Here is a 27205-nt window from a genome sequence, read left to right as displayed (position 1 = left end):
CTGTGGCTCGGGCAACTAGCCTTTGCATGTTAACATCAATTTATGACTTGCAGATTCTGAATAGACTGCCCCTACGGCTTGGGTTGTCACACCGATCCATCGAGTGCTGGGATAGCACCCAAAAAAGCAGTACATTTCCCCTTCAGGAGATGGGAAGCGTTTTGTTTAATGCTAATGTTACATTTAATACGGTACAGATTACTGACGTCTTGGAGTTCATTTTTAAATAGTCTTTTGATAATAATTGAGTTATAGGGCCATTAACTGTGCCCAACGTGCTTTCCCATCATATTTACTACAGCAAATGGAACCCACTCTGTCGGGTTTCACCCCCGGATATCGAGTTTGTAAAGGATATCTTTAACACAATTTCTCCCAGGACAAGTACAGGACAGTATGGGATATTGACATTGTGTTAACACTACTTCACCAGGGGGCTCTTGCTACATCCTTAGCTTTCGCCAGCTCTCATAAGGTAGTTATCCTCGTGGCGCTGGTTTTAGCGCAACGGGTTCAGTCGCTACATAATTGCGACGGGACAGGATGATTACATCTGTGTATATATTTTATGTTTATGATTTAATTAAGCAGAGCAGAAGGGGCGTCAGGTCTCAAATTAGTTCATGGCATACCCAGGGACCTTCGGTTATGTGAGGGCACACATATACAACAATACGTCAAGGTCACCAAGAGCTTTCGAGGCTCTGAACTAGCAATGCTTGTTAGTTACAAAAATTTTTTATAATAAGGTATCCTTTCAGACCATCTCCAGGTGATAAAACGGGGTTTGATTTATGCAGGAGTAGACACTGATTTCCAAATCTCACTCCACCTGGGCTGCTACAACATCAGCAGCAAGGGTTATTTACGTTCCGCTGGACCACATCCTAACGGTTGCAGCATGGTCAAACGCAAACTTTCCAAACATTTATAATAACCCATTGCCAGACCAGGGGTATTTGCCAACTCTATTTTAGGTTCTATTTATAGTTTCCATCCAGATGAGAGGGGTTACTATTATTATTACTTGTTCATTAAACAGCATCAGCATGTTTTAAATCTATGTCATGTCTGTATGCATTATGAATATTTCCCTCATCTGTCAATGAAGCAGTTGTAGTTGTGTAGACTCGTTTCTCACGGCATGAAATCACAGAGCTTTGAAATCTTCACGGAATGGCTCACGTGACTACGAAGCAAAATAGTAAAATTAAATGAGAACTTACCAGTTTGAAGTTTGATCTTTATTTTATGAGGAGTTACGATGAGCGATTACGTGCCCACCGCTCCCAACCCTCTCTCATAAAGATAATTCGGTAGTTATAGTCTTCTCTATGTCTTACCATGCTACTTCGACTACTGTTATCTGTGATTTCACACCACTGCTTTGAAGATTGACGTGCATGCGGACTGGCGGGGCTTATTCACGTAATCGCTCATCGTAACTCCTCATAAATTAAAGATCAATCTTCAAACTGGTAAGTTCTCGTTTAATCTTATTATTATCTACCTCTAGAGAATTCAGCCAAATGTACTCAAGCTCTCCTCGTACAGCATAGAACACAGAACAGTACAGCAAAGGAATGGGCCCTTCGGCCCACAATGTTTGTGCCGACCATGATACCAAGTTAAACTGATCTTATCGGCCTGAACATGATCCATATCTCTCCATTCTCTGCACCTATCAAAAAGCCTCTTAAACACCATTATCGGATCTGTCCCCACCACCACCCTGGTAATGCATTCCAGGGCCCTACCTTTCTCTGTGTACAAAAACTTACCCCACACATCTCCAATAAACTTTATCCCTTTCACCTTATATCCATGACCTCTGGTGTTGGACATTTCAAATCCAGGAAAAAGCTTCAGTCTACCCTATCTATACCTCTCATAATTCTATGTACTTCTACCAAGTGTCCCCTCAATCTCTGACATTCCAGAGGCAGCATACCTGCCATTCCTGGAATCTTCACTGCACTTTTTTTATGGCAAGGACATAAAAATGGAATTGGCTGAGAGCTCTATGTTCCTTGGCATTAATGTTACCAACGATCTGAAGCATTCTGTCAGGTTGCTTCGCAGCTTAGTTAGGGAACATCTCTGTCCAATATTGCAAGAAATTGCAGTGCTGTAGATGTAGTCCCTTCCATCACACAGACCAGACTTCCACCATTGACTCCATCTACATCTCACACTGCTTCTCTGTCACAGAAGGTAGTTGAGGCCAGTTCATTGGCTATATTTAAGAGGGAGTTAGATGTGGCCCTTGTGGCTAAGGGGGTATGGAGAGAAGTCGGGTACGGGATACTGAGTTGGATGATCAGCCATGATCATATTGAATGGCGGTGCAAGCTCAAAGGGACGAATGACCTACTCCTGCACCTATTTTCTATGTTACTATGGAAGACTCATCCCACACCAGTCATTCCTTCTTCTCCCTACTCCCATCTGACAGAAATTACAGAAATTTGAAAGCGAATATCACCTGACTCGGGAATAGCTTCTTCCCCTCTGTTATGAGGTTTCTGAACGGCCCTTCTATAAGCTAGGGTTGTGTCCAATTCACCTCTACATCATTGCAGACATTGGACCTTGTCTATGGAATTGATGCATTACAATGCTGAGAACTATATTCTGCACTCTGTAGCTTCCCCTTTGCTCTATCTATTGTCCTTGAGTTTGACTAGATTGTATTTATGTATGGTATTATCTGATCTGATTGGATATCATGCAAAACAAAGCTTTTCACTGCATTCGCTACATGTGACAATATTAAACCTAAACCTAAGTACACCCTGTTGGATTATTCTGTGGACACAAAAACTTTTTTTAAAACTGGTGCATCACGTTTTCAATTGAGTTGCAACATTTGGGTCATTGCTCTTGAATATTGCCTCAGGAGAAAGGAACAGGACATACCATCCTTCTTAACCATCCATCATCACCTAAAAAAAGTAATTTATCTCTGTGACATTGTGTTTGAAGAGAAAAATATAATTTTCATAGGGTTTGAATGTAACAACCACCACTTGAAATGGTGGTCAAGAATTTTGGTGGTTGGAAATGTACACTTAAAAGACAAAATGTTTTTGTAATCTATTTCTATGTGGGTGGTTACTAATAAATAGGACAGAGAAAAAAATAATTCAATGTTTTTTAAAGATAGTCTGGCTCAATAATAGCCTTCAGACAAATCGATTGGACACAAAGTTCATTCCGCAATTTTATCTTAGTTATTGGATAAAACACTATTTTAACTAATCAACAGTTATACAGTAAATTGCAGAACCTTTATGCTGAATTAAAAAACAAACTTCTAGCATCTATTATTTTCAACTTAACAAGTAATTCTGTGTAGGAATGGGAACAGAATGAATCTATATTTTGCAGCATTTTTTCAAACACTGGACAGTCCAGTTGAGTCCAGGAGGAATCAACCATTCCCAAATTTACAATACCGAACTGAAAGTTGTAAAATACCTTCCATTGGTCCATTCATGAAATTAAACAATCTTTCTATAGTAGTAGCCATACACATTCAGGTCGGTTTGTTGTTCAAATTGGAGAGATGTTTGTGCTGGAATGTAGCCCTGCTAGTTACCTGCTACCAACATTAAACACCTCCACGTGTATAACATAGCTAAATAAAAAGTTAGATAAAAATCTCTGCACACTCTTCAGCAGCATGCCTCAATCCCAATGTCAGATGAGGAACTTTAACACATCATCCTCATCATCCTGACATTTATTTTGCATTTACCACACAAGCCATGCTGTGATGAACATTCAAGGTCACATTGAATTAACACGTTTTGTGCTCCAAGTAAGTGCCAACTAGAAACCATATTAAAATAGTCATAGATTCTAAGATAATCAATTGTCCATTTTACTTCGGAGTCACGTGAGTGACTACGTGAAGAAGAAGGGCCGTCCGTCTGTGTGCGCGTCATTACGTCTAAACGCAAGGCGCGCAACAGACGGGAGCGGCACTACGTCCTCTCAGCCGTTGGGATTTAAAAAAGGCGGCAGGTAAGAAAAGTTTGAACTGCTTACCCCTACGTTTTTCTGTTCAGGCCAGAAGTTATTTTTCTTTCAGGCCAAAATGTCGAAGAGAAGGTCCGCGGGGAAACGGGCTGCCGAAGACCGCAGCATTCTCGGTAGCGGACGACGTTCATTCTCTCCGACTTTGCCGCTGGCAACAGAAACGGCAGCAGCAGACCTGGTGCAGAAGATGAGCACCGTGGTGGTCCAGACGGGACGTAAAGCCACGCACAAGTCTGCCAGACCCGTTGACTCGGACGAGTCCGGGGAAGAGGGATACCCTCCCTCATCGGGGAGCGTCCGAGGACGACTCGCCCATATGGAGCAGCTGGTGGAGAAGCTGCTCCACAATGATAAACTCCGCAGAAAGGAGTATTATCAGCACGAGTCCCATTTACGGGCCGTGCCAGCACCCTCATACTCTGGGCAAGAATATGGGCTTCCCATGGAAGGGGGAAGCACATATGGGGACTACCCGGACTCAGAGTTAGGAAGCACAGGGGGGGAACACTCCCAGGGGGGATTGGAGGAAATACCCCTACAATCAACCAAATATGCGATCTCCACAGCACTGGGAGCACCATTGGATGAGGACCTAGCAAGAAATATAAACTACTTGGCGTCTCATCAGCTAAAGGATCTTGTTATGGAGGAAACCCTAAACAGGTACCCCCCACCATCAAACTGTGCTTCCTTAAAGGTGCAAGCGGTGAACCGCATTATTTGGGGACAAATAGGTCCCATAATCAGGAACCAGGAATTGAAGTTCCAAAAAGTGTTAAACCTGCTGGGGTCAGGAATCACTTCATTTGCTGGGGGTGTGGAAGGAGGCATCCTCACTGAGCGGGAGCAAGACACCATGGCTCTACTATGCAATGCACGATTTGAGATAAACTGCATACGGAAGGAGGCCATAAAGCCGGCTGTAAATACAAAGTTTGCTGCACTTTGCAAAGCCAGCAACACCCAGCCGGCAAACTACCTGTTTGGAGAAGACCTGTCTAGACAGGTACGGGACCTGGATGATGAGGCAAAAACTGTACGCCTCATAGCAAGAGGTCAGCCCACACCCAGGGGCCCAGCGACTAGATTCCACCCCTACAGCTCTCGGCGTTTCACACCAAGAGAGCAAGGCACAGGAGGAAGGTTTGCCCCTGACACGAGGTCTTTTTTAGGGGCAGGCCCCAGCAAACCGACAGCGAGGATAAGGAGAGAGCAACCACTAGCACTGCTCACCAAACCTCGCGGACAAAAGCCAGCACCACGACGCCAGTAACAGCAGAGGTAAGTCGAACCAGTTCCTTAGGGAATATACCAAGCAAACCTCACTTACAGGTGGGTGGCAGGTTGAAATACCTCTTAAAAGAATGGTGTTGGGTTACAAAGGATCCTTTCATACTACACAGTATAGAAGGATTCAAAATTGAGTTCAATTTAAATTTATCACCACCACCAACACATTCTGATACACGCACATATGCCTTTTCCCAAAAAGAGACAATGGATATTTAAAAATAAATAGAAACATTATCTGAAAATAATGTCATTGAGAGGTCATTTACAGAACCTCACCAATTTATATCCAACATTTTTCCAAAGGAGAAAAAAGATGGGGGGGTCCGTATTATTTTGGATCTTACGGAACTAAATACATATGTGCAATACAAACACTTTAAAATGGACAATTTTGGAACAGCAACGCATTTGGTTTCCAAAAATGGCTATATGGCATGCATCAACCTAAAAGATGCCTATTGACAAAGAATTTAGGAGATATTTGAAGTTTACCTGGATGGGTCAATAATGGCAATACAAGGCTCTACCAAATGGGTTGACATCAGCCCCTAGACTGTTTATCAAATTACTGAAACCAATTCTGGGGCTTTTATGATCTCAAAATCATATAGTCATGGCATATTTGGATGACATTTTTATCTTTGGAGTCACCAAAGAATTGGCAGAAGCAACAGTCAAGGCAACCAAAACCCTGTTTGAGAAACTTGGGTTCCTAATCCATCCAGTAAAATCAAAGTTAACTCCTACTAAGGTAATTGACTATCTAGGATTTACCATAAACACAGTAACCATGTTGGTGACACTGCCAAAAGGCAAACAAAAAGACTTGAGGAAAGCCTGCTATGATCTGATAGGAAAATACAAACCAACTATCAGACAAACAGCTAGTGCTATTGGGAAATTGGTAGCTGCCTTTCCTGCAGTACGCTACGGACCTTTGCACTACCAGCATTTACAACGGGCAAAGGAACGAGCATTGAAACTACATGCAGATCAATTTGGCAAATCAATGCGGTTACCACCAGAAGCTATTTTTGAACTACAATGGTGGATGGCAAACATAAGACTCGGCTCAAGGGAAATCTTTATTGAGAGCCCATCAGTGTTTCTCCAAACTGACGCAAGCGGGTTAGGATGGGGAGCCACTAACACAGAAAGAAGCTGTGGAGGCAGATGGAATGAGCAAGAGTCAACTATACTCCAACAATATGGAATCAATTACTTAGAATTGTTGGGGGCACAATATGGACTCAAGTCTCTCTGTAACAACATGCAAGGAGTACATGTTCAAATTCAGATTGATAACACTACGGCTGTAGCATATATCAATCACATGGGTGGTGTAAAATCTGTATCCTGTGACAGACTATCTAACCGCATTTGGCACTGGTGCATTGAGAGGAATATTTGGGTAACGGCAGTATATCTACCAGGAAGATATAACACGGTGGCGGATGCAAGGTCACGAAGGTTTAATGATAACATAGAATGGATGTTGGATCGTACGGTATTCAATGAAATAACAATACGATTTGGCACTCCATAATTGGACCTCTTTGCATCTAGATTGAACCATCAATTACCCAGATATGTGTCCTGGGAACCAGACCCAGGAGCAGAATCAGTGGATGCTTTTTCCCTAAACTGGGGAGGAATGTATATCTATGCTTTCCCACCATTCTGCCTCATAAACCGATGCTTGGCTAAACTAAAGCAAGACAAAGCCACAGGCATTATAGTAGTACCAGATTGGCCTACACAAGCCTGGTTCCCAAAAATATTGGGGATCATAGTTCAGCCATTAATGGTTGTACCTAAGAGGAGAGATCTCCTAGTAAACCCAGTTTCAGGGAGCAGCCATCCACTATCTGACCGGAAGTACACAAAAAAGCTGGAGTACCTTCGATTCTCCAGCATCTGCAGTTCCTTCTTAAACACTATCTGACCGGATTGATTTGTTGATTTGCAGATTCTGAGAAGGCCATTTCAAGACATTGGATTATCCGAACGAACTGTAGATGTCATCACAAAGGCATGGAGGGATATACCAAAAAACAGTACACCACTCATATTAAGAAGTGGGAAGCTTTCTGCCATACAAATGAAATAGCCTATAACTCAGTTCGGATAACAGATGTCTTGGAGTTCCTATCAAGCCTGTACTATGACTATAAATTAAGTTATAGCGCAGTCAACAGTGCCAGATGTGCACTATCCTCCTATTTGAGTCTGGAGGCAGGGCACGGGCCGATAGGAACGCACCCCTTCGTAATAAAATTCATGAGGGAATTTATAATTTGATACCCCCAAGGCCAAGGTACACGGACACATGGGATGTGAGCATGGTACTGACCTTACTTCGTGAGTGGGGACAACCAATGGCCTTATCATTGTCCAAACTTACATTGAAAGTGGTTAGGCTGATGGCGCTAACAACAGCCCAAAGAGTCCAGACTCTACAAAAACTACGACTGGACTACATGACCAACGACATGAATAATATAACATTCATTGTAAAGGACCTGATTAAACGGAGCAGGCTAGGAATGCCAGTGATGAAGATCCAGTTTCTGGCATATCCAGAGGACCAACGATTGTGTGTGGTAAATCATTTACACCACTACCTGACAGTCACAGCAAACCTCAGAGGCTCAGAACAATCGGTCCTCATCAGCCACAGGAAACCACACCGAAAGGTGTCGACTCAAACCATCTCCAGATGGTTAAAGGAGGTAATGGTGGTAGCGGGAATAAATACTTATATTTTTAAATCTCACTCCACCAGGGCTGCATCAACGTCGGCAGCAAGAGCGATGGACGTGCCCCTGGATGACATACTAGCAGCTGCAGGATGGGTGAACGAAAGAACGTTCCAGCGGTTCTATAATAAACCCATAAGCGGACCAGGGATATTTGCACGTGCCATTTTAAGTTCTGTAAACTAGCTTCCCCACAGGTTTGGAGGGGAAGCAAATAAAACATTTATTTTTCTTTTCTTTACTTAAAAGTATCAGTGTCGTTAATAACTACGTTATGTCTGAATGCTTTAATAATAATGTCATCCATGGTCAATCCATTCAGTGAGTGACGCCTGGATTCGTAGCCGGCGTAAAATCACAGAGCTTTGAAATCTTCACGTAGTCACTCACGTGACTCCGAAGTAAAATAGTAAGATTAAACGAGAACTTACCAGTTTGAAGTTTGATCTTGATTTTATGAGGAGTTACGATGAGCGATTACGTGCCCACCGCTCCCACCCTCATACTATCAAGGTCACATGGAAGTTCTAGTTTCTTCATAATCTTACTATTCTAAGGTCTTCTTTTTATCTGTGATTTAACACCGCTGCTTTGAAGATTGACGCAGACGGACGGCCCTTCTTCTTCACGTAATCGCTCATCGTAACTCCTCATAAAATCAAGATCAAACTTCAAACTGGTAAGTTCTCGTTTACTCTTACTATTATCAACTATTGAACTAACATCACAGTAGGGGATCTTTCTTTCCATTCACTGAAGTAAAGTGGCAGGATCTAAACTGAGATATTTTGAACTTGCTTAAATTTCAGACATTTAACTCTGCAGTTCCCTTGGATCAGTTAAATTGGGTATTCGGGTTATCTTAATACATTGATTTAAGCCTGCCTCCAGGAACTCTGTGTGAAAGGATATACACTCAGAAGCTTTTCTAAACATTATAACTGGAAGTTTGTGCTGAAGCCCTTAGACAATGATAGTTCCCTCTGACATACTTCACATGTATGTTCACACAGTGGTGGTGGTGGTGGTGGCAAGGTGAGATGTGCAAGGCAACATACACATTCTTGTTGTCATATCAAACCATACACCACAACCTTCCTGTAACTATCAAAAATATTCACAGATGAAATCTTTCAAGGCATTAATTTATCTGGAACCACTCTGCTGCCCATCTTCAGCAACATCTCTGTTTACAGGATAAGATTACATACTTTTATTTTACTTAAGAGATATAAGCCCCACCAATGCCACGCCGACCAACAATCACCCCATTCACTAGCACTATCCAATACACCAGGGACAATTCAATTGAAGCAAATCTGCAAATCTGTAGGTCTTGGAGTGTTGGATGAAACCTGAGCACCCGGGGAAATCCCACGCGGTCACAGGGAGAACATACAAACCCCACACAGACAGCACCCATATTCAGGGTCAAACCCGGGTCTGGCACAGCAAGGCAGCGACTCTTCCATTGTGCCACTTTGCACAATCTTCTTATTGGAACAGGCCACAATAGATATTCTGGTACCTGAGAACATAGGGTGGAACCCATGTCCTCTTCAAAACAAAAAACCAGTCATCCCTCCTAGTTATTTCTCCCTCCTCACTACCTCCTTCACGCACTCAATCCATCATGGCACAGATAAAGGGAAGATGCACAAGGCTCCTTGCAATGTACAACTTCAAACGAAACATTGCTGATGGAAGCTCATTTTCAAGAGTGTCTTGCAGTTTCACTTTACTCTTCCTTTGATCCTTGCACGGAAAGACTAAATTCCAAATTGTCAGTGATCCAGCAGTCGAGCTGGAACAGTTCAAGCACAGTCAGTTTCAGAGGGTCAAGACTCCAAGGAAATGATCCAGTCAATCTGATGAAGATGAATTACAGAGTATGAACAAACAGGAGAATGTTCTTGCTGACAGATGAGCAGCAAGAATCAGCTGATTGAACATTCAGCTCATAAACTTCCTCAGCCAAAAGATTGACTTCACAAATACTGCAGAATAAGTAGCGAGCATCAGAAAAATATTGTTATCATTGGAGATATGACAGTGATAAAGAGATCCATGCTTACATTGGTCTAGTGCTCCCATCCAGAATGCACCACAAGCCAAGTCTTTATCAACTAAGACTGCCAATTTGAAAAGCGAAGTAATTCACTTCAATGATCTACTTCTCGCTCAATGTTAGCAAAATGAGGGAGCTTGGCAGCGTTCAGGAAACAGGGTGGAGTAAATATCCCTGTCGGTATCATTAGTGGTGATGGCCGAGAGCCTCAAGTTCTTGGGTGTAAATATCACCAACAATGTGTCCTAGTCCAACCACATGGATGCTGCGGTCAAGAAAGCACATCTGCACTCTATCTCCCCAGAAGACTCAGAAAATTCAGCCTATCTCCAACGACTCTTTCCAAGTTTTACAACTGCACCATAGAAAGCATCTCATCCAGACACAGTCACAGCTTGTTATGGGAAGATCGTAAGAAATTGCAGAGGGTTCTGGACCCTGTCCAGTCCGTCACACAAAGAAGCCTTCCCCCTATTGATTATATCAATACGTCAGGCTGCCTCTGGAAAACAGCCAACATACTCAAGGATCATACACACTTCGTTCATTGTCTCTTCTCCCTTCCCCCATCAGGCAGAAGATACAAAAGTTTGAAAACACGCGTCTCAGATTCAAGAACAAATGCTTTCTTGATATGTTCAGCCTCTTGAACAAACCTCTCTTATGCTAGGGATGAATTCCCAATCTTCCAATTTAACTCATTGCAGCTCTTGCACCATTTTTTAAATCTGCAGAATCTCTGCAGATGGATCACTAAAAAAAAACTATGTTAACACATCTGTTATCCTGCAAGAAAGAATTTCATTGTTCTGTTTTGGCATATTTCACAATAAAACACTCTCGACTCTCATCTATAGTGAATTTAAATTAAAAGAGTATGTTATTTTTCCACACAGGATAATATCAATTTAGAATAAGTAGAATCAATTACATATTTTTTCTCTTCCAAGGGAAACCGTAACCTTGAATCATCACGTACAACTGAAAATTCATTACCTCTGAAGGGCCACAAAATTTAGTATGTGAATGTAGTCATAAATTACAATTCTATTACTGCATTATTTACCATTATTTAATATATTCCTCACTCTCAGAAATCTGAAACCTGTGTGAAAATGAAAATAATAACATCTACCACATTTTGGTTAAGCCACATTTGTGTGCAGTTCTGGTTGCCCAATTACAGGAAGGATGTGAAGTGGGAGTAGCAGATGTTTACCTGAATGCTGCCTGGATAGAGGGTATTAGCTATGAAGAGAAGTTGGACAAACATAGATTGTTTTCTGGAGTGTCGGAGGTTGAGGGGAGACATGATAGATGCATTTGAAATTATAGCTCAAGGCACCTTTGTCTTTGAGTGGACTTATCCTTTTCCTAGCTGTCCACTTATTTTAAAAATGATGCGATTCTATTAATCCTACTTGCCAAGGACATTTCTCGGCCCCTCTTAGCCCTCGTAAATCCTCGTTTAAGTTCTTTCCTGCTTTATATTCCTGGAGGGCTTTGTCTAATTTTAGCTTCTCAAACCTTACATATTCTTTTCGACTAAACTATTTCAAGGAGGGAGCCAACAACCAAATTCCCAGGGTATCAAGGGAAGAAAAATAAATGGCAGCTTTTCCGACAACACTAATGTCCAAAATATTACAACAATAATATATTGTTCAAATATTAACAGATTGCTCAATTGCAAAAGTGACACAGCGTCAACTGTGTACTATGTGATATGTATCTATGTTCTCTAATTTAATGATTCTTTATACTTGCATGCGTAAGAACACATATTTCACAAAGCATATGTTGAGGTGGTTCATTCACTTATTAAACATCGTTCTTCCAATTTCAACAGGTTGGCTGCACATGAAAAGTCTTCCCAGAGAGCTTAGTGTGTAGCACACTGTACAGGCTACAGAATCCAGCATGTAGCAACCAATATAGTTGGAATGGTAAAAGAGAAGTGGGCTAATTTTTGACAATGTAATAAAGATAACACATGGAAACTTTGATATCAAAGAAAGTGAAGAATTTAAATTTCTGCGTTAAGCAGCACTCCCAAGAATGGCAAGTGTCAATTCCATGGAGAGCCATCACAAACAAATAATTTTAAGGCAGTGGGTAATGTGGCGAAACATCAGAGTGTTCCTTGCATCTGCAGTTGCTTATTTTAATTATGCTGTGGCGGCTCCCAAGGGCCGTGCCATCATACTGTCGAACCCCTCGGCACGCGAGTGGTTCAGTCCGGAGGCGGTCCTTAACCAGAGGGTTTAAAGGCAGGGGTTTGGGTGCCATCTTTCTCTCGTTTGGACCTCCCTACAACCGGGAGGAACATAATTGAAGGTGCCTCTCAAAACACTGATTCAGATTCAGATTCAGATTCAATTTTAATTGTCATTGTCAGTGTACAGTACAGAGACAACGAAATGCATTTAGCATCTCCCTTGAAGAACGACATAGCAAACGATTTGAATTTAAAAAAAATAATAATAAGTGTCGGGGGGGGGGTGGTGATTGGCAGTCACCGAGGTACGTTGTTTAGTAGAGTGACAGCCGCCGGAAAGAAGCTGTTCCTCGACCTGCTGGTTCGGCAACGGAGAAACCTGTAGCGCCTCCCGGATGGTAGGAGGGTAAACAGTCCGTGGTTGGGGTGAGAGCAGTCCTTGGCGATGCTGAGCGCCCTCCGCAGACAGCGCTTGCTTTGGACAGACTCAATGGAGGGGAGCGTGGAACCGGTGATGCGTTGGGCAATTTTCACCACTCTCTGCAATGCCTTCCGGTCGGAAACAGAGCAGTTGCCATACCATACTGTGATGCAGTTGGTAAGGATGCTCTCGATGGTGCAGCGGTAGAAGTTCACCAGGATCTGAGGAGACAGATGGACCTTCTTCAGTCTCCTCAGGAAGAAGAGACGCTGATGAGCCTTCTTGATCAGAGTAGAGGTATTGTGGGTCCAAGAGAGGTCATCGGAGATGTTGACTCCCAGGAACCTGAAGCTAGAAACACGTTCCACCTCCGTCCCGTTAATGTGGATGGGGGTGTGCGTGCCGCCTCTGGACTTCCTGAAGTCTACAATGAGCTCCTTGGTCTTCTTGGAGTTAAGGGCCAGGTTGTTGTCAGCGCACCATGCTGCTAAGTGCTGGACCTCCTCCCTGTAGGCCAGCTCATCGTTGTTGCTGATGAGGCCAATCACCGTTGTATCATCTGCATACTTGATGATGGTGTTAGTACCATGTACAGGTGTGCAGTCATAGGTGAAGAGGGAGTAGAGGAGGGGGCTCAGCACACAGCCCTGAGGAACGCCGGTGTTCAGGGTGAGGGTTGAAGAGGTGTGCTTGTCTAACCTCACAGACTGGGGTCTGTTGGTTAGAAAGTCCAGTATCCAGTTGCAGAGGGAGGGGTCGATGCCCAGGTTACCGAGTTTGGTGATCAGTTTTGCTGGACTTCGTGCTTCCTTTTGAGACCCACGCACTACATTGGTGACCCCCGACGCTCCATTGGCGTCATGATGGAGAGAAGAGAAAGCCCTACCTCCTCACAGGCCGGCCCGGCCCTGTCTCTGGACGCGGTCTCGGTGAAACTGCCCAACTTCTGGACCACCCGGCCGCTCATCTGGTTCCAGCAGGCGGAGGCCCAGTTCAACCGGCGGGGCATCAGGGTCGTTGCCACCCGCTTCTATTACCTGGTGGGGGCCCTCGACCAGGACACGGTTGAAGAGGTCACGGACTTCCTTGCAGCCCCCCCGGACACTGATAAATATCTCGGCCTCAAGGAGCTCCTGTTCCAGATTTATGGACTAAGCAGGATGGAGCATGCTGCTAGGATCCTGCATATGGAGGGCCTAGGCGACCGATTGTCACCTAGCCTCCTAAAGGAGATGGTGACTCTACTGGATGGGCACGTGCCATGCCTGCTATACGAATATACATACCTGCATCCGCTGCCGACCTACATCCATCTGCAGCTCACAGACGCCTTGTTTGCCGACCTTAGGGCCCTCGGGAGGCGCGCCGACGCGCTGTGGATGGCGCGTCCTGATGACGTCAGCGTGCTGGCCGCCGGCAGGCGTGCCTATGACGTCATCCCGGCAGCTCCCGATTTCCTCCGGTGGGGCGGGGGAGCTGTGGAAGGAGTGACAGCTCCAGCCCGACAGCCCGCACGATCGCCCCCCAGCAGCAGTGAGAGGTACTGCACCTGCAGTCCAGCACCAGCAAGCTGCAGGTACCACCAGCAGGAGCAGGCAAGATCCAAGTAACACAAACTCGAGACGCTGATGCTATGTCCATCAGCGCTGGGGTGCTGCAGCACGACAATGCCGCCAGCCGTGCACGTTCCCAGGAAATGCCTGGGCCGGCTGCCATTAGTCCCTGCGGCGGCCGGCCAAATTCACCGCCTCTTCGTCTGGGATCGGCGCTCTGGGACCCGCTTCCTCGTTGATACTGGAGCGGAGCTCAGCGTCCTGCTCCCATCGCTGGCCGACATTCGTTCCGGTAAGCGGGGGCCCGTCCTCACCGCGGCGAATGGCAGCCCCATCCGCACGTATGGAGTGCGCATGGTTCCGATCATTTTCGGCTCCTGCCATTTCTCGTGGCGGTTTACCATTGCTGATGTCTCCCAGCCATTGCTCAGGGTCGACTTCCTCCGGGCGCATTCCCTCATGGTGGACGTCAGGCGTCAGCGCTTGGTCAATGCCCCTACATTGGAGCCGATCATGCTGCGTTTGGATCAGCTGGTGGGACGGCCCCTGTCGTCCGTGGACTCCAGCTTCGCGCGGATCTTGGCCGCGTTCCCAGACATCCTGACCCCACAGTTTCGGTCATCTACCCCCAGTCACGGAGTGGTACATTTTATCCAAACTTCCGGCCCACCTCTCCACGCACGAGCGCGCCGACTGCTGCCAGATAAACTGCGTCTGGCACGGCTAGAATTCTGCACGATGGAGGCCTTGGGGATCGTCCGCCCTTCAAGCAGCCCATGGGCATCCCCACTCCACATGGTCCCTAAGGCAAGCGGGGGCTGGCGACCTTGCGGGGATTACCGGCGGCTGAACGCCGCAACAACCGCGGATCGATACCCCGTACCCCACATCCAGGACTTCACCGCCCAGTTGGCTGAGGCCACAATATTTTCAAAAGTGGATCTGGTACGGGGTTATAACCAGATCCCGGTCCACCCGGATGATGTACCCAAGACGGCTATCATCACGCCATTCGGACTGTATGAGTTCACGCAGATGCCGTTAGGCCTCAAGAACGCCGCGCAGGCTTTTCAACGCCTGATAGACGGGGTTTGTTGCGACCTCGATTTCATATTTGTGTACCTGGACGACATCCTGGTGGCCAGCCGCTCGTAGCAGGAGCACTGCGCCCACCTTCGGCAGCTCTGTCAGCGGCTCAGCGAACATGGTTTGGCCATCAACCTCAAAAAGTGCCGTTTTGGGGTGACCGAGATTGACTTCCTCGGCCACCGCGTGACTGCGCAAGGCGCGGTTCCCCTGCCTGACAGGGTCAACGCCATCCGTCGGTTTCCCCGCCCACGCACGGTGCGCGGCCTGCAGGAGTTTGTCGGTATGGTGGCGTTTTACCACCGTTTCGTTCCATCCGCGGCCCACATCATGCCGCCTCTGTATCAACTCCTGGCGGGAGGGCAGAACAAAGCCGTTGAATGGACCCACGTGGCAGTGGCTGCATTTGGCAGCGCGAAGGAGGCCCTGGCTCGGGCCGTACTACTGGTGCACCCACGGGAAGATGCCCCGACTGCTCTCACGGTGGACGCCTCGGAGTCGGCGGTGGGCGCTGTGCTGGAGCAACTGACGGGCGGAGGTTGGCGGCTCCTGGCCTTCTTCAGCCGGCACCTCAACCGCGCGCAGACGAAATACAGCGCGTTCGATCGCGAGCTCCTGGCTCTGCTCCTGGCTCTGCACCTGGCAGTGCGCCACTTCCGCTACTTCCTGGAGGACCGCCCGTTCACCGCCTACACGGACCACAAGCCGCTCACTTTCGCCCTGGCGAAGGTTTCCGACCCCTGGTCCGCACGACAGCAGCGGCAATTGGCCTACATATCGGAGTATACAACATCTATCCGCTACATCGAGGGGAAAGAGAACCGGGTGGCCGACGCATTGTCCCGCCCCGCTATCAACGCCGTGTTCGAGGTGGCGCCCGGAATTGACTATTCTGCTCTGGCAGAGGCACAGCTCACGGACGATGAGATGCCCACCTACCGGACTGCCATCTCCGGCCTCCGCCTTGAGGATGTCCCTCTCGGTCCTGGGGGGGTGACAATCCTGTGCGATGTGTCGTCCGGTCAGCCACGCCCTATCGTCCCTGCCACCTGGCGCCGGAGGGTGTTCAAGGTGATCCACGGACTGGCTCACCCATCAATCCGGGAGACAACGGCACTAGTGGCCGCTCGTTTCATGTGGCACGGTCTGCGCAAGCAGGTTGGCCATTGGGCTCGCACCTGCATTCCGTGCCAGATGGCAAAAATCCAGCGCCATGTCCGTGCGCCTCTCCAGGAGTTTGGTCTACCTCACCGGCGATTCGACCATCTCCACGTAGACATTGTAGGGCCTCTCCCGCCGTCCCGGGGCATCACCCACCTTCTTACAATGGTGGACCGCTTCACACGGTGGCCGGAGGCCATTCCACTGGCCGATACATCAATGGCTACGTGTGCTCGTGCGTTGTCCGTGCACTGGATTGCTCGCTTCGGGGTGCCGGCGCACATCTCCTCAGACTGGGGGCCACAGTTCATCTCCGAGCTGTGGTCAGCCATGGCTCGCTTGCTGGGGGTGTGGCTACACCACACCACGGCTTACCACCTGCAAGCTAACGGTCTGGTGGAGAGGTTCCACCGGCAGCTAAAGGCAGCACTGAAGGCACGACTCTCCGGCCCGGACTGGATGGACGAGTTGCCGTGGGTCATGCTGGGCATCCGGACTGCTCCCAAAGAGGACTTGGCCTCATCATCGGCGGAGCTCGTGTACGGGTCACCACTCATGGTGCCCGGAGAGTTCGTGCCGTCGGCGCCAGGGCAGCAGGGAACACCCTCATCCACCCTAAAGCGCCTTCGCGAGCGAGTTGGCAGGCTCGCACCCGTCCCAACGTCCCGCCATGGGACATTTCGCCCACACGTGCCATCAGCCCTCAGGGACTGCCCATACGTCTTCCTGCGCCGTGATGCCCACCGGACGCCTCTCCAGAGGCCGTACGAGGGCGCATTCCGGGTGCTGGAACACGGGCAGTCGACTTTTGTCCTGGACATGGGGGGCCGGCCGGAGGCAGTGTCGATTGACCGTTTGAAGCCGGCACACCTGGACATTGACCAGCCGGTGCTGGTTGCCCAACCTCGGCCTCGAGGGCGCCCCCCTTCACGGCTCCCTCCGCCTGTCACTCCACCTGTCCTCCCGCCGGTCCCTCGAACATTCCCTCGACCTGTCCCTCCACCTATGCCTCCGCCAGCCCCACGATTGGCTGACTTCCGCACGCGGGCCGGCCGGGTCGTGCGCCCGCCGGTGCGTTTTGTGCCTCTGGTTCTGGTGTGGGGGGGGGTCCTGTGGCGGCTCCCAAGGGTCGTGCCATCATAATGTCGAACCCCTCGGCACGGGAGTGGTTCAGTCCGGAGGCGGTCCTTAACCAGAGGGTTTAAAGGCCATTTGGGTGCCATCTTTCTCTCGTTTGGACCTCCCTACAAAAGGGAGGAACATAATTAAAGGTGCCTCTCAAAACACTGGACCGTGCTTCCTTTTGAGACCCACGCACTACAACGCAGTACTTCATAAACTTTTCCTCTCTTTAGGGTCTCAAAGCATCAACAACGAAGAAATTACACTTATACCTGTAAACATTCAGTTCCAAGACGTCTGCCAGATTATGCAACTCCCATGCACGTGTGATGAAGATTGAGTTGTCTAGAAATTGTTTTCTATCATTGGATGGATCCTGAGTGTCCAATTTTTAAGAGTTTAAACATTAACATAAATTCTATTACAAAATACTTCAAAAATGCAAAGAGGTGGGAAATTGATCAATGGACATTGGAATGAAAGGTAATGGTGTGTTCACAAGTCTGGGTGAAAAGGGTGCAGTTTAGAGTTGTGAGAAGAAGTCCTCAAGATTGGATCCAAGGTACACCAAGGTAAAACCAGCATAGTGGGACAAAGAGAGGTCAGGTGCATAAAATACATTGTGGGGAAAGAAGGATAGAAGAAGCTACCAAGATAGCGTGGGGGAAAGATCTGATGGATAGAGGACAAGGAGTTAAAAATCAGAAATATGATCGCCTGTTTGGGCCATCGGGGGATCAAAATCAGTAGCACTGTAGTGAAATTATGTTGAAGTGAATTGTATGAGAATGTTTTATGACCGATGGCAGTCTAACAACGAGGAAATCTTTGCAGGATAGTTTCCATTACATGTCTCCAGGCAGAACAAGTTGAAAACAAGAGTGGAATGAAGGGAAAAAATGGTATTTCCAACTTCCTTTTATCTGTCAATGTTTTCCTTTAAAGACCAAAGAAAATATAAATATACGGAATTTAGCAGGAAATTTTCATCTTTATCCACCATGGTGCTTATGGGTTAAAATATAGGGCAAGTAATTAAGAGGCCTGGATTAAAATTCAATCCAACCATGGCAGTTTTGGTAGGCAAGTTCATTGGGTGGCAAAGTGTCACAAGTGGTGAAGATGCTTCATCCCAGCACCAGTGATTTGGAGTCAGTGATGACCTCTGGTGCTGTCCATTGTCCATGCTGAGTTTGCATGTTCTCCCTGTACATGTGTAGTTTCCTCCATCATTCCAAAACGACACAGGTTGGTAGGTTAATTGGCCATTGTAAATTGTCCCTACCATGTAGGTGAATGACACAAATTGGGAGCAGCGGATGGGAATGCGGGCAAAAAATAAGCGGGAAAATGAGACTGATGAATTGTGAGACTTATGGTTGGGGCAGTTCGTGCTGTAAGGAAACATGGGAATCTGGTTGTACATTTTCACAGATATTAATCTAGGCAGACAAATCACTGAAATACTGGAAAAACATAACCCTATGCAAAATCAAAATCACTCATTTCCTTGTGCAACCTTGATCTTTCAATATAGAATTTAGAAACAATCAAAATGAAGGTGCAACATTTTCCAGTCTTAACTGCCTCTGATGAACATAACATTTACAAAAGACAAAAATGTAACATTTTGTACTGGCTTCCTAACCTCAAAATATAGTTCCAATCAGACCAAAACTGATCATCTACTCTGGGAATAAGTTTGGCCTTTGGGAACAAACAAACTGCTGAAGGAACTCAGGGGTTGGGCAGCATCTGTCTGGATAAATGGACAGTTGACGTTTGGGGTTGGGACAGTTCATCTGGACAGGTACAGGTTTGCCTGGAGGAGATGCAAATAGGGGTCAAATTAAATCTGAGATTCCAGGAAGAGAGCAGACCAACAGTGTTGGCCGGTGTGGGCAAGTTGGGCCGAAGGGCCTGTTTCCACACTGCACCACTCTATGACACAATGACCAACTGAATGCTGCATAAGAGACTGGAATTCCTGAAACTGTCTAATTCCATTTTGAGTCAGATGCTGATCCACAATATTGTATTGTACTTCGTTGGAATAGCATGGAGGAGAAAGAGAGACATTTGAGTGAGAGTGAAAAACAGACTGCTGGAGGAACTCAGCAGGTCAGGCAGTACATGTGGAAGCAGAGAGACGATTGACATTTCAGTTCAAGGCCTGTATCGCGTCTGAGAGCATAACCAGTATAAAGAAGTGAGGGGGAAGAGGTGAAGCAGGGACTGACTGGTGATAGGTGGAACCAGGTGAGGAGAAAGATGAGCAGGTGGCCCAAGGTTTAGTTTAGTTTAGTTTATTGTCACGTGTACTGAGATACAGTGAAAATAATTATTGCGTGCTATCCAGTCAGCAGAAAGACAATACAAGATTGCAATTGACAATGTATAGATACATGATAAGGGAATAACGTTTAGTACACTGCAAAGTCAGCAAAGATAGTTCCAGGAACACCAATGAGGTAGATAGTAGTTCAGCAGTTCTTTCTGGTTGTGGTAGGATGATTCAGTTGCCTGATAACTACTGGGAAGAAACTGGAGGTGTGCGTTTTCACACTTCTATAATGTTTGCCTGATGGGAGATGGGAGGGGGGAGAAGGGGGGGGGGGGGGGGGGGGGGGGGGTTGGGGGTGAAGGGGTGGAGATGGAAAACAGCAGCTGGTGAGTGATAAGTAGAGAGAGATAAGGAGAAGAAGAAAGAAGAAGCAGATGCAGCCAGGTGGGAGAAGGGGATGGTGGAGGTAGTCAGAGAGTGGAAGGTGATAAGTGGAGATATAGGAGGCTGCAGATTCTGAAATCTGATAAGTAAGAAAGGGGATAAGTGGAACCAATAAGGGGATGATGATGGACAGCCGGTACCAATTAGGAAAGGAGAATAAAAAAGGCTGCCGAGGGACTGGGGTGGTGTTTGGAAAAAGGAGGTGAGCTGAGCATACCTGTGTGGATCAGGAAGAAAGTGAAAAGAGCCCATGGGTTGTGGGTTACCTGAAACAGGAAAATTAAATAGTTGCACAGCTAGTAGAGCTACAGCACCAGCAACCAGGGTTCGACTCTGACCTCATCTGTTGTATATGTGGAGTTTGCATGTTCTCCTTGTGACTGGGTGAATTTCCTCCAGGTGCTCTGGTTTCATCCCACATCCCAAAGTCTTGTGGGTTTGTAGGGTAATTGGCCTCTGTAAATTGTCCCTTGTGTGTAGGGAGTAGATGAGAAAGTAGGAATAACATAGAACTTGTGTGAACAGGTTTAGAGATACAACGTGAAAAGAGGCTCTTCGGCCCAGCCAAGTCTGCATCAACCAGCAATCACCCATGCGCCAGTTCTATTCTACACACTAGGGAGAATTAAAAAATAATACTGAAACCAATTAACCTACAAACCAATTAAACATCGAAAATAGGTGCAGGAGGAGCCAGCACCACCATTCATTGTGATCATGGCTGATCACCCACAATCAATAACCCGTGCCTGCCTTCTCCCTATATCCCTTGATTCAGCTAGCCCCTAGAGCTCCATATAACTATCTTTTAAATTCATCCAGTGAATTGGCCACCACTGCCTTCCGTGGCAGAAAATTCCACAAATTTGCAACTCTCTTGGTGAAAAAGTGTTTTCTCAACGCAGTTTTAAATGGCCTCCCCTCTATTCTTAGACTGCGGCCCCTGGTTCTGGTCTCCCCCAACACTGTGAATATTTTTCCTGCATCTAGCTTGTCCAGTCCTTTTATAATTTTATATGTTTCTATAAGATCACCCCTCATACTTCTAAATTCCAGTGAATACAAGCACAGTCTATCCAATCTTTCCTCATATGGCAATCCCGCCATCCCGGGGATTAATCTCATGAACCTACCCTCCCCCAATAGCAAGCATGACCTTCCTCAAATTAGACCAAAACTGCACACAATACTCCAGATGTGGTCTCACCAGGGCTCTGTACAACTGCAAAAGGACCTCTTTACTCCTAAACTCAAATTGTCTCATTACGAAGGCTTTATTAGCTTTCTTCACAAGCTTTCTTAATTTCTTCATTCATTAGCTTTCTTCACTGCCTGCTGTACATGCATGTTTACTTTCAGTGACTGGTGTACAAGGAGACCCAGGTCTCATTGCCCTTCTCTTTTTCCTAATCTGACACCAATGAGATAATAATCTGCCTCCTTGTTCTTTCTGCCAAAGTGGATAACCTCACATTTATCTACATTATACTGCATCTGCCATGCATCTGCCCACTCACTCAACCTGTCCAAGTCACCCTGCAACCTCCTAGCATCCTCTTCACAGTTCACACTGCCACCCAGCTTTGTGTCATTTGCAAATTTGCTAGTGTTACTTTTAATTCCATCATCCAAATCATTAATATATATTTTAAATAGTTCCTACAGCCCCAGCACCGAGCCTTGCGACACTCCACTTGCTACTGCCTGCCATTCTGTCAGGGACCCGTTTATTCCTACTCTTTGTTTCCTGTCTGCTAACCAATTCTCTATCCATCAATACCCTACCCCCAATACCATGTGGTCTAATTTTGCCCACTAATCTCCTGTGTGGAATTGGTCTCACCAATGCCTTGTACAATTTTAACATTACATCCCAACTTCTATACTCAATGCTCTGATTTATAAAGGCTAGCATACCAAAAGCAGTCTTTACCACCCTATGTACATGAGATTCCACCTTCAGGGAACTATGCACAGTTATTCCTAGATCCCTCTGTTCAACTGCATTCCTCAATTCGCTACCATTTACCATGTACGTCCTATTTTGATTTGTCCTGCCAAGATGTAGCACCTCACACTTATCAGCATTAAACTCCATCTGCCATCTTTCAGCCCATTCTTCCAAATGGCCTAAATCTCTCTGTAGACTTTGGAAATTTACTTCATTATCCACAACACCACCTATCTTAGTATCATCTGCATACTTACTAATCCAATTCACCACACCTTCATCCAGATCATTGATGTACATGACAAACAACAGTGGACCCAACACAGATACCTGATGCACCCCATTAGCCACCTGCCTCCAACCTGACAAACAGCCATCCACCATTACTCTCTGGCATCTCCCATTCAGCCACTGTTAAATCCATCTTGCTACTCCTGCATTTATACCCAACAATTGAACCTTCTTAACCAACCTTCCATGAGAATCCTTGTCAAAGGCCTTACTAAAGTCCATATAGACAACATCCACTGCTTTACCCTCATCAATTTCCCTAGTAACCTCTTCAAAAAATTCAAGAAGATTAGTCAAACATGACCTTCCAGGCATAAATCCATGTTGACTGTTCCTAATCAGACCCTGTCTATCCAGATGCTTAATAACTTCTTTAATAATTGACTCCAGAATCTTCCCCACCACCGATGTCAGGCTAACTGGTCTATAATTCTCCATTTTCTCTCGCTCCTTTCTTGAACAGTGGGATAACATTAGCTACCCTCCAATACACAGGAACTGATCCTGAATCTATAGAACATTGAAAAATGATTACCAATGCATCAACAATTTCTAGAGCCACCACCTGAAAGGAGCTCTGAGTCTATGCAATGTAATGTGAAGGAAAGAGTGTTCCAGGATAGAGAATTAGAAGGAAACATAAACTAGAAAACGAAATAGTCTGGGGATCAGATCCATAAATCTTTAAATGCGGGAAGGAAGGTCAGTCACTGCAGCCAAATAAGCATATTTTAATCTAGTTTTTGTCTGGACATAAATTTAAATGCAAATACGCAATGTGGAAAAGCAGAACAAAACAATAATTAAACTATTGCGGAGTCCTTGTTGGCTACAGAGAATCTTGGGCTGCTGACAGAAACTCACAAGTTTGTAGTTAGTACACCTGAGAAAAGAAAACCATGAAGAAGCTCAACAAAGATGCATAAAGTTACGGGTTTTTATGAGGTTGACATTCTGGCCAACTGGACACTCCAGAGCAAGGAGCAGATGTTAGTTACAGACTTTAAAAGGGAATTAAAACAATGAATTCGGATTGAGTGTGGATATAATTCTTAAATGGTATGCATATATAGACAATGAAAGTCGTTTAATAGACCAAGCTACTGGTTATAATTATTGCCCAGAAAAATTGTTCCAACCAGTAAAAATATTCATTTAAAACCCATATAACTCTGTACTTTAGTTTGAAGTCTGAAGAAGGGTTTCGGCCCGAAACGTTGCCTGTTTCCTTTGCTCCATAGATGCTGCTGCACCCGCTGAGTTTCTCCAGCACTTTTGTGTACCTTCGATTTTCCAGCATCTGCAGTTCCTTCGTAATAACTCTGTACCTTCTCGCGTCTTTGATGAGGTGAAAACCAGCTTCATAACCTTCCCCGGGAAATTTGTGGTTTAGATTGTACCGTTCGCAGGAGCCGAATATTTTTTTTCGCTGGAGTTTTTTTACAATCTCGAGGACTGCCGAGGAAGTAATAAAAATATCAGCGGGCTCTGTACTGGTTCGTAAAGTAATACCAGAATGGCTCCTTCCACAAAGCCCGGCACTTAACCAATATTTGAAGGCGACAATTATGCACTAATATTCAGACTTATCACGGTTCAATATGATTATGATTGCAGCTCGCGGAAGTTTCAGTCTCTTAAACTTTTGTACTTTTAATACAAACGTACGAACTACCACGTGAACTGACTTGATAGACATATGGTTATAGAATATGTAACTAGGCGTTTATCAGACCTGACCTTTGGATAGTTTACTTCTTTTTCAAAATTATCAATTACAACCTACGAAAGAAGCCTATTTCAAGACAATGAGAAATAGGGAAAGAATGCGAATACTTACAGGCTGGAGTAGCTGCGTAAAATCGCAGCTGGGACACCGGCTGCAGTTTTCTTTGTGCATTTTACAAACTGAGTGGAACAGCGGCAGATCTTGGGGCAGTGATAGGTCTGCGCGGAGACAATATTCCAACTTATCAAGAGGGCCAGATAAGTGATTGAAAAAGCCATTTAGGTCCTCTGTAGTTTATATATATATAAAATGTGTTTAGACTTGGGCTTGGCGCGCTGCATGCAGCGTGCTTCCTTTAAATGCTCTGCAGCGCCGGGGTGGCGCGAGCTCCCAGGCTCTGGTCCACGCGCCGCCCCGATTGCCGGACATCTCCGCGCGCGCCGCCGCCGCAGCCACGCTCGTCCACCGGCGCTCGGTCACGCGCGCAAACTAATTGAAGATGTGGATCAACTTTGCTACATTGAATTGAATCTTATACAGAATTACCACCAAGTGCAGGAGTCCCACTAGAATGCACAGGTCACTCTTTGCCAGTGATTTTCTGACTGGATTCCAATATTGGACTTCTCATGGACTCCACTGGCAGGTTTGCAAGTTCACTGTGAGGACCTGATGAAGAAATCTGCCTGGCGAGCCCGTTCTAAATTACACCATTTATTTGAAGGGAGAGGAATGGCTGTAAAGGCGAAAGGTGAATATTAAGTTAATTTAGATCTCATTGAATTTTCACAAGCGTTGTCAAGTATTAAGCAAAACACAAAATGATGCAGTATTTCAGCGGATCAGCAGCATTTGTTGAGGGAATGGACAGGCGACGTTTCGTGTCGGGACCCTTCAGACTTGGGTCTCAATCAAAAATGTTGCCTCTTCATTTCCTCCACAGATGCTGCCTGACCTGCTGAGTTACTCCAGCACTTCGTGTTCTGCTCAAGATTCCAGCATCAGCAGCTCTTTGTGGCTGCGTATTGTTCTCAAGTATTGCGTGCAGGTTGACGATAGACGGATGACATTTTTAAAGATCACTCTTTATCCTTGCTCAGTCCCCCACCACTCTAAGAGCCATCATTCATAATGCAAGATGCAGCTGTCTGACCAGTGTTATCCTGACCTAATCCTAGATATTCTGATGGGGTCAACATACAAAGTCATATACTGTATGCTGACATGGTGCAGTTGGATTGGCAGAGTCAGACAAATGGGCTTCTGGTTCCTGTTTTGTAGATATCTTTACCAAGTTAATGTTATGTGCTGCAAGGTTGATTAAAATTGGCTTTCAAAGAAGACTGGCTTGAGGGTAGGAACAAAGTTAATTTCGAACAAGCACAGACAACTGTCTGGAAGTGTTCATGGAGTATCTCTGGCAAGACATCAACATATTTTAGAAGCAACCATTGCTCTGTATTTTCTGCTCCTTCACCTCTAGAACCAGGTTCAGGGACAGTTTCGTCCTATCTGTTATCAGGCAACTGAGCCATCCCCTCACCAACCAGAGAGCGATCCTGACCGGCCATCTACCTCATTGGAGACCCTCGAACTATCTTTAATCGGACTTTACTGGAGATTATCTTGCACTAAACGTTTTTCCCTTTATACTGCAACTGTACACTGCGGGTGGCTTGATTGTAATCATGTATAATCTTTCCACTACAATCTTAGCACACAACAAAAAAAACTTTTCACTGTACCTCAGAATACGTGACAATAAAAAAACTATGAACCAAAGTTAGTTCAGGCTGAATATTATCATTTATTACTCTACATCTACCACAGTGATAATATTGACAATATTAGTAATGTAGGAATGATATACATTAAATGTTTTTAATATGATACTATACCAAGAGCAGACCCGTTGGGTCTGTTTCCCCAACGGTGTTTGCAGGGGGGTGAGAAGAGGGGAGGAAACAGGATAGATTTGGGAGGGAAAGGAGAGCGGGGTAGGGGGTGAGGGATGGGGAGAGAGCTTTGGGGGAGGGGGGATGGGGAGGGAGGGGAGGGAGGAGGGATGGGGGAGGGGGGGGGGGGGGGGAATGAGGGGAAAGAGTGGGGAGGGAGGAGGAGAGGGGTAGCGGTAGTGATGGAAGAGGGACAGAGGGATAGGGGAAGGGTGTGGGGGTTAGAGAGGAAAGGGGGTGGGGTAGAGAGGGAAGGGGGGTGGGAGAGGGAGAGGGATGGGAGAGGGGTGAGGAGAGGGGGAGGAGAGAGTGGGAGAGAAGTGGAAGAGGGGGTAGGGAGGGAGGGGTAGAGGAGTAGCGGGATTGGTAGAAGCAGGATGGGGGCGTGGTGGAAGAGGGACAGAGGGGTAGGGGAAGGGGTGGGGGAGAGAGGAGAAGGGAGGGGGAAGAGAGATGGGTGGGGGGTGGGAGAGGCGTGGGGTAAGGGGGTAGAAGTGGAAGAGTGGGGAGGGATGGGTAGGGGGAGTGGGGCAAGAGGGACAGAGGGGTAGGGGGCAGGGGGTGGTGGTAGAGAGGGACGTGGGGTGGGGGGAGAGAGATGGGTGGCAGAGGGGAGAGGGGTGAGGAGAGGGACACATAGAAACATAGAAATTAAGTGCAGGAGTAGGCCATTCGGCCCTTCGAGCCTGCACCGCCATTCAATATGATCATGGCTGATCATCCAACTCAGTATCCTGTACCTGCCTTCTCTCCATACCCCCTGATCCCTTTAGCCACACGGGCCACATCTAACTCCCTCTTAAATATAGCCAATGAACTGGCCTCA

The 27205-nt window shown here is 46.3% G+C and overlaps 1 protein-coding gene across 3 annotated transcripts in view; it reads right to left on the bottom strand.

The window, feature by feature from the left end:
- The window catches only part of LOC129699625 (lutropin-choriogonadotropic hormone receptor-like), a 92757-nt gene extending 66694 nt beyond the window's left edge, over positions 1-26063 (bottom strand). Inside the window, exon 1 of one of the 3 annotated variants that reach the window (XM_055639589.1) lies at positions 24536-26063. In XM_055639589.1, coding sequence (XP_055495564.1) covers positions 24536-24702 — 167 coding nt within the window. In that variant the 5' untranslated portion in view covers positions 24703-26063. The remainder of the gene's footprint in view (positions 1-24535) is intronic. The other 2 variants (XM_055639588.1, XM_055639590.1) reach the window with 2 other exon arrangements.
- Between the last annotated feature and the right edge of the window lie 1142 nt (positions 26064-27205).

The sequence above is a fragment of the Leucoraja erinacea genome, chromosome 8, assembly GCF_028641065.1.
Source record: "Leucoraja erinacea ecotype New England chromosome 8, Leri_hhj_1, whole genome shotgun sequence".
Classification (NCBI taxonomy): Eukaryota; Metazoa; Chordata; class Chondrichthyes; order Rajiformes; family Rajidae; genus Leucoraja; species Leucoraja erinaceus.
This window is presented reverse-complemented; position numbering and strand designations above follow the sequence as displayed.